This window comes from Mus pahari, chromosome 18, assembly GCF_900095145.1.
Source record: "Mus pahari chromosome 18, PAHARI_EIJ_v1.1, whole genome shotgun sequence".
Lineage (NCBI taxonomy): Eukaryota > Metazoa > Chordata > Mammalia > Rodentia > Muridae > Mus > Mus pahari.
In genome coordinates this window covers 53,108,744-53,117,120 of record NC_034607.1, presented here as the reverse complement: position 1 = coordinate 53,117,120, position 8,377 = coordinate 53,108,744, and the positions used below count along the sequence as shown (strand labels likewise).

General features: G+C 46.2%; 1 protein-coding gene across 1 annotated transcript in view; it reads left to right on the top strand.

The window, feature by feature from the left end:
• Positions 1–725: 725 nt before the first annotated feature.
• The window catches only part of Stpg4 (sperm-tail PG-rich repeat containing 4), a 37,580-nt gene continuing 29,928 nt past the window's right edge, over positions 726–8,377 (top strand). The window contains exons 1-3 of the mRNA XM_021218562.1: positions 726–881; positions 2,609–2,668; positions 5,876–6,133. Of these exons, the coding sequence (XP_021074221.1) occupies positions 798–881; positions 2,609–2,668; positions 5,876–6,133 (402 nt within the window). The 5' untranslated portion in view covers positions 726–797. The remainder of the gene's footprint in view (positions 882–2,608; positions 2,669–5,875; positions 6,134–8,377) is intronic.

The window sequence follows — 8,377 nt, the reverse complement described above, 5'->3', positions numbered from 1 at the left end:
GGAGAGGAGAGGAGAGGAGAGGAGAGGAGAGGAAGAGAGGAGAAGAGACGAGCCTAGAGAGATGATGGCTCAGTGGTTAAGAACACTCACTGCTCTTCCAGAGGTCCTGAGTTCAATTCCCAGCAACCATGGTGGCTCACAACCATCTGTAATGGGATTCGATGCCCTCTTCTGGTGTATTGTGTCTGAAGACAATGACAGTGTACTCATATACATACATAAAAAAAATTTTTTTTAAAGCCATTTGTTTAAAAATTTTTTTAGGTTGAGAAGCTACAACCAAAAGAGACAGAGAGGCCCACTGGGCAAAGGCCTATGGAAGAGATGGGTAGGTGGTCTACTGTCAGAGTTAGGGGGCCAGCCTAGTGTTCAGGATTGCCCCGATTCCAACCAAAGGTGATTGTAGAATCACGGGATCTTAAAGCTAAATATGCTACCTGTTTCTCTTTCTAGGATATGGGGTTGATGGTGATTTGTGAGGGAGTGGTCGAGTTTGTGGGGTGCCTTCAGGTATAGGTATGCCTGTCTATACACACCGAAGAACTCGGGCAACTTCATAGTCCCCTATATTTTATGACTCACACACCACACGGTCATCTCAAAGAATGTCTACTGAGTCAGCTTCGCTGAAGCCTGCCCCGTGCCTCGCTTCCCTGTCCCCAACACTGGAGGGGACCTTCAGGATTCTTTCTGCACGAGGCTTTCACACGCGCAGGCTTGGAATCAATCGGCCGGTGGCCCCGGTTCCTAGCGGTTCCGCCGCTGCCAGCACTGACCTGTGGAAAGAGGAGGTCGCAATGACGGAGCCAACCGTTGTCATAGCCCCCACCACAGTACCAAGAGAAGACCTGGAACGTGGGGAGCCGATCCTCACGACTGCGGTAGGTAGGGTAGCCTGCCCCTTGTGGCTCCGCAGCCTCGGCTTACGGAGCCCGGTGACTTTTGCGCCTCCCTACTTTAGGCCCGCCAGCGAGCTGCTTAGTCTTATCTAGTCTGTAGCTGCCTGATTCTTTGTTTTATTTGATTGTGATTTGATTTTCTTTTTCTCTGCCACATCCCTTACCTTCTCTCTCCACCCCTACCCTCCCGCCACAATTTACTAGCGTCAATAGAGCAATTAGATTTTCATCCTTTCACTTGCTTCTGTTAATGAAGTTTGCAGTTCTATTAGACATGCTCTATCTGCCCTGCCTCCCCTACTTTAGTACTTTAAAAAATAAAATCGGATGAGGGATGTTTAGCCTGTCATTTATGTTCTCCTTTAAAGTGAATCTAAAACGATAGGTGGTTGGATTATAAACCACTCTGGGTCAAAGGGACAACCCATTTCTCCTTGACGGTTACCCGTCCCAGCCCTACTTCCTTTCACTGCTTTGGAGCAAGATTCAGGAAACCTGTTTTGACCTGCCTGAGAACAATTTCTTTCTGACTGCAAAATGTGCAACTGAAAAATCAACAGGAGGCTAATAAAAGAATGTGCTGGGTGGGAAGAGGTTGATTTGGATGTGTAGCACGGTATATCAAACCATAGAAATTCTTTTGCTATTTAGAGAAATGTACGTAGTTCACAGTGGCATTATAGAGCTCATGGAGTTGAGTTCAGTTAGAAGACAGAGTGGGTTGCATCTAATATTTTTACCAATTATTCTTTTGGCTATTCTTGCTTGATATTCCCTATTTCATATTATAAACTAAAAGTAGAATTTGATATTTTAATGATTTGTAATAGGACAAAAAGAAAACCAACACACCTAGGTTCTGTGGACAGTAGGGCTGAAGCAAACGTGGGGTCATCATAAGTTTATATGAAGTGCTTGCTGTAGAGATAGGAAACCCAGGGGAAACTGAGGCATACCCAAGCCATCTGTTTCTTAACTTGACAGATGAGATGTTAAAAATAAAACTTAAGCCGGGCGTGTGGCGCACGCCTTTAATCCCAGCACTCAGGAGGCAGAGGCAGGCAGATTTCTGAGTTTGAGGCCAGCCTGGTCTACAAAGTGAGTTCTAGGACAGCCAGGGCTATAAAAAGAAATCCTGTCTCAAAAAAAAAAAAACCTAAATAAATAAATAAATAAAACTTAACTATTTATCAAGCAATGACTTAATAAATGTGGCCGTGTGTATGTGTTTCCCGCCCCTCTCTCCATGTGACTCCCTGGCTAGCCTGGAGCTCACTGTGTAGACCAGGCTGGCCTAGAACTCACAGAGATCCACCTGCCTGTCTCCCTTATTAAAGGTGTGCACCACCACACCTCCGTGCCCAGACAGTGTTTATTTTTATAGTTCTGTGAGAGAGCACAGTGCTGAAGGGTTGGCTGAGCAACTTGCCCAGGGCATTTAGTCACCACACAAAGGAGTCATGGCCTAATACTACCTAATGCTCTTATAACATCTCTGTGAGATACAGTATTTCTTTTAATGTTACCCAAGAGATTTTAGATACTAAAAACCTCTTAACAATGTAAGGAAATAATACGGGCAAAACGTGTGTAGCTTTTATTTTAATAATAGCCAGCTGGTTTGGTATGGGCAATTTAGGTTCCTCAGGTCAATAATGTCAAGAGATCGCCTTCCAAACAAATAAGCAGATTTTTTTGTTTGTTCATAGAAACAAGCCCAGAAGACACCAGGTCTTGGGAGAGAAGGATGGTGGAGGCTCACAGTAACGGTCTGTATGCCCTCACTCTTTCTAGTTCAACACTTTTCTTCCCACTAAGGTTTTAGTCAGTCTTGCCTTTTCAGTCAGCAATGCTCGCTTAACTGTGAGAAGACCAAGTCTGTCCCGCTCTGCACACACTGCATTTCTACTTGTAATTTTAGAATTGGCTAAATTTTAAAATTTAGGATGGGAAATTAGCTTTAAGTGTCGAATGCTAAGAGTTTAAAGCATGAAACAGATCTAGAGATCCAGGTGCTTGCAGAGTGGCTAGCCAAGGCCAACCTACAATCTTGGTCACATCCAACCTCTCCAACCTGGGATCTCAGTCACATCCTCTGTGGAAAGGGGATGTGGCTTCTGGTTTTTGTCACAGAGAAGCCAGTTTGCTAACATGATGTCCTAGTCAGGGTTACTAATGCCCTGATGAAACTGATGAAACACCACCCACGTTGTACAGGCTAGTTTTGTGTCAACTTGACACAGGTTGGAGTTATCACAGAGAAGGGAGCATCAGTTAGGGAAGTGCCTCCACAAGATCCAGCTATAAGCATTTTCTCAATTAGTGATCAATCGGGGAGGTCCCCTTGTGGGTGGTGCCATCTCTGGGCTGGTAGTCTTGGGTTCTATAAGAGAGCAGGCTGAGCAAGCCAGGGGAAGCAAGCCAGTAAAGAACATCTCTCCATGTCCTCTGCATCAGCTCCTGCTTCCTGAACTGCTCGAGTTCCAGTCCTGACTTCCTTGGTGATGAACAGCAGTGTGGAAGTATAAGCCGAATAAACCCTTTCCTCCCCAACTTGCTTCTTGGTCATGTTTGTACAGGAATAGAAACCCTGACTAAGACACACGTCCAAAGCAACTTAGGGAGGAAATGGCATATTTCAGCTTACACTTGGGTAAGAGTCCATGACTGGGGGAAGTCAGAACGGGAATGCAAACAGGGCAGGGATCTAGAGGCAGGAGCTGGTCCATCGAGGATTCTGTTCTCTGGCTTGTTCATCCTGCTTTCTTAAAGAACTCAAGACCAGGGCTGGAGAGATGGCTCAGAGGTTAAGAGCACCCAACTGCTCTTCCTAAGGTCCTGAATTCAAATCCTAGCAACCACATGGTGGCTCACAACCCTCTGTAATGGGATCTGATGCCCTCTTCTGGGGTGTCTGAAGACAGTACAGTGTACTTACATGTAATAAATAAATAAATAAATCTTAAAAAAAAAAAAAAGAACTCAGGACCTCCAGGCCAGGAATGGCACCACCCGTAGTGGGCTGGGCCTTCCCCCACCAGTCAGTAGTTAAGAAAATACCCTCCTGCCGGGCTGTGGTGGTGCACGCCTTTAATCCCAGCACTTGGGAGGCTGAGGCAGGCGAATTTCTGAGTTTGAGGCCAGCCTGGTCTACAAAGTGAGTTCCAGGACAGCCAGGACTATACAGAGAAACCCTGTCTTGAAAAAAACCAAAGGAAAAAAAAAAAGAAAGAAAGAAAGAAAGAAAAAGAAAATGCCCTCCTGTGGGATCTTACTTTCTCAGTTGAGGTTCCCTCCTTTCAGATAACTCTAGCTTGTGTCAAGTTGACTCCTGACTAGCTAGCACGGATGGTCAGCGTATCAAGGACATAACAATAAGCTGGTAGCATATGAAAGAATGGCCCATTCACTCTCTTCAAAGGGCACTTTTGTATTACAAACATTTATCTATCAAAATTGTTCAAAAATAGAGGCAAATTTCAGTCAAACAAATCTTAACAAAAGGCATTGTCTGAATATTCCCTGGAAAGATAGCCAGAGACGCTGTCTAGCCACACTGTGTCCATGGTTTGAAGTACCAAGCCCCTTCTTGGCTGTGTGCTGTGTACCTTCCTCCTGAGGCTTCCATTGTATTTCACCTCACTCTTGAGGCTCCTTGGAAACATTGTATCTGCTAACCAAGACACTGGGCTCTGTACTGACTCACTGGCCTGAAATCTGTGGCCAAAGAGACACTCATTACCTTTCAACAAGGTAACTTTGGGGCTAGTGAGAATATTCAGTACATGAAGGTGCCTGCTGCTAAGGCTGAGGCCCCTCCCCAGGCCCCATGTGGGGGAAGGCAAGAATTAACTTTACCCTTTGACCCTTAGGTACACACCTTACCTGACATGCCAAATCTCACTCTACATACACAAAATAAATATATAAAATATGCCTTTCTTTCTTCTTATATAGGGTTTCACTATATAGCCTTGACTGGTCCAGAACTCATTATGTAGATCAGGTTGGCCTTGAACTTGCAGAGCTCTGAGATTAAAGGGCACTTGAAATAAAGTTGTTTATTTGTTTATTTATAAATTTATTTTGTGTCTATGAGTACACTGTAACTCTCTTCAGACACATGAGAAGAGGACATCGGATTCCATTATGGATGTTTGTGAGCCACCATCCACTGAGCCATCTCTCCAGCCCACCTGTAATAAAGTTTAAAGGTAACTTTTAGTCCTGGTTCTAGTGCAATGTCCTGAAGTTGCTTCGGAAAGGAATCACTCACAATGCTTTTGAGATATCCTTCTATCAAAAATGTTTGGGAGCAGGGTGACTGGAGAGATGGCTCGGTGGTTAAGAACAGTGACTGCTCTTCCACAGGACCTGGGTTCAATTCCCAGCACCAACATAGCTGCTAACTGTTGCTTAACTCTAGTTCCAAGGGATTCAACATTCTGCGCCGACTTCTGTGTACTCTGCACAAAGGTAGTATTATCTTATGTATAAAATAAAAATAAAGAATATTAAGAAAAATGTTTGTTGGAGGTGGGAGAGGTGGCTCAGCAGTTTAGAGCACTTGTTGCTCTTGTAGAGGTCCTGGATCGTGGTCTTAGCATTTGCCTGGTAGCTTACAATCGTCTAGAACCTAAGGTCTAGGGGGTCCGATATCCTATCTGACTTCTGTTGGCCCTGGACACACCTGTGGTGCACAGACATACATTCAAGTAAAACTCCAGTCACCTCTAATCTAGTACCTGGGAGGCAGAGGTAGACAGAGTTCTAGAAATTCAAGGCCAGCCAGGGCTATATAGTGAGACCCTGTCTCAAAACAAAATTAAAACAAACTCACATACAGTATAATAAGTTTAAAGTATTTGTTAAAATTGATAAAATTTTCTTAAAGTTAGAAAGACCCTTCAAAGACAATGCCTTAGGGGAAGTCACAGGGCGACACAGATCTTACAACCAATGTCAATTCTCCACAGGACACTCCAATACCTGGCACTTACCATTTAAGGACTTTTATTGAAGAAGCCCTATTAAATCCAGTGAAAGTCACCTACAGTTTTAAAAATGAAGGGAGGAAAAGGCTCCCTCTCGTGCTGAGAAACGATCCGGTCCCAACTGACCTCCCACAGTATAATCCTCCTGACTTCTTGGAGCTGTTGAAGAAGCAGAGGGCCTCATACTCTTTCAAAGACAAGCCACGGGCAGACCCCAGCACACTAGTTGACAAAGATGAGGTAAGATGCTACTATCAGTGTTTGGTGAGAAAAGTTGCAAGAATACACGGTGTGTGTGTGTGTGTGTGTGTGTGTGTGTGTGTGTGCGCGCGCGTGCGCGTGTGCTCGTGTGTGTGTGTGTGTGTCTGTGTGTCTGTGTGTGTGCGCGCGCGCACGCGCGCGCGCATGCGTGTGCTTTAGACACAGAGTATAGATCCGACACTTAAGGAAAACCCCAGCATATCTCATTCCCTATAGAAATCAAACAAGGCAGAAACTGCTTCCTTGCAACCAAGTCAAGCACCTCACAACTTCAGCTCCAGGGGATCAAATGCCTCAGGTCTCTTTAAGCATAGATCTGTATTCACATTTACACACACACACACACACACACACACACACACACACCTGCGGCCCTACACACAACATAGAAACAAATCAATCTAGAAGTGGAACAAGGGCCGCGTGGCTTGCAAATGTGTCCAGTGAGATCTTTCCTGTGAAGCCTTTTTTTTTTTTTTTTTTTTAAGATTCATTTATTTACTTTATGTGAGTACACCACTGCTGTCTTCAGACACACCAGAAGAGCATATCTGATCCCATTACAGATGGTTGTGAGCCACTGTATGGTTGCTGGGAATTGAACTCAGGACCTCTGGGAGAGCAGTCAGTGCTCTAAACCACTCAGCCATCTCTCCAGCACTCTCCGCCCTCCCCCGCCTTCTGTGAAGTCTTAACTGAGCTGAAAGAGAATGTGAGGAGTCAAGTCCTGGCAGGACCCCCTCACCTGGGGACCCTTGGCTCCCGGCTTTGGTCCACACCCTGGCCTCTTGAAGTGGTTGATGCTGTGGTTCCTCCAGGAAGTGCTGACTCTTGCTGATCAGCCTTCATGTCAACTGCTGAGATGAGGAGTCCCTAGGGAGCACCAGGAAGGAGCACCAGGAGGGAGCACTCGGTGTAGGCTGGCTGGAAAGCACCCAGTTAAAGTTTTATTTATAATTGTGTGTCTGTGTGGGTAGAGACCAGAGCTGCTGGGCCTCCTGGGGCTGGAGTTCTAGGCAGTTGTGAACTGACATGGGTGCTTGACACTGAGCTCAGGTCCTCTACAAGTGCTCTTAACCGGGTAGCTGTCACTCCAGCCCCCTTGCAGGACTCTAACGCTTACGAAAGGCTTCCCCCGCACGCACACTCTCTTAGCGCCAAGTGTGTTGAAGTAGGCTGAACAGATGTTATCTCTGTTTCCCCCCCCCCCCCGCAAGAAAACTGCTGTAAATAAGAAACTAACTCATCCAGGACACGGCATAAGACAAACAAAGCACTTTACTATTCTTACTTTATTTTATTTTATTTTTGAGACGGGGTTTCTTTGCATAGCCTTGGCTGTCCTCAAACTCAATCTATAGACTAGGCTGGCCTCAAACTCAGAGATCTGCCTGCTTCTGCCTCCCAAGTGCAGGGTTAACGGTGTGCACCACCAGGCCCTGCTCCAGGCAGCACCTTTAACTGAGGGTTTTGACCAGGAATACAGCTCTCTTTCCCATCTGCCACTGGCTCTACCCACAAAGGGAGCAGGCAGGGGTTTGGTAGCTGGAATCCAGAGGATGCACTTGCGGGGCATTGCACGGCCTTATTGACGGGATGTGTGCTGAATGGGTCTCTTCAAGGGACTTTGACCTGTGACTGGAACTTTAGGTCTTGGAGGCGTGGCCGCTGGGTGAGAACAGGGGGTGTCCCTGGGCACAGTCACACGTGCCTACAATTCCACACTGAGGCTGAGGCACGACCATCTCAAGTTTCAAGCTAGTTTGGGCTGCATAGCACACCCTGTCTTCAGCCGAGAATAGTGGCACACTCCTTTAATCCCAATGCTTGGGCTTGGGGAGGAGGGGTGCAAAAGAAGGCAGATCTTTGCGAATTTGAGGCCAGCCTAGTCTATATTAGTGAGTTCTAGTACAGCCAAAGACTACACGGAGAGATCCTATCTTAAAACAACCAAACTATCCAACCGACCAAACAAAAACCCCTGCCTTCCAAAACCATAAACAGGAGAGAGCTGTGATTGCTAAGTGAACATAAAACTCTCAGCCGGAGAGGCCCATGTACATGGCGGCTGGCTAATGCTTCCCAGGTCCGTGCTGTGCACATAACAGACTGGTAAAGGTTCATTAAGACCATCTTACCCTGCCGGGCGTGGTGGCGCACGCCTTTAATCCCAGCACTTGGGAGGCAGAGGCAGGCGGATTTCTGAGTTCGAGGCCAGCCTGG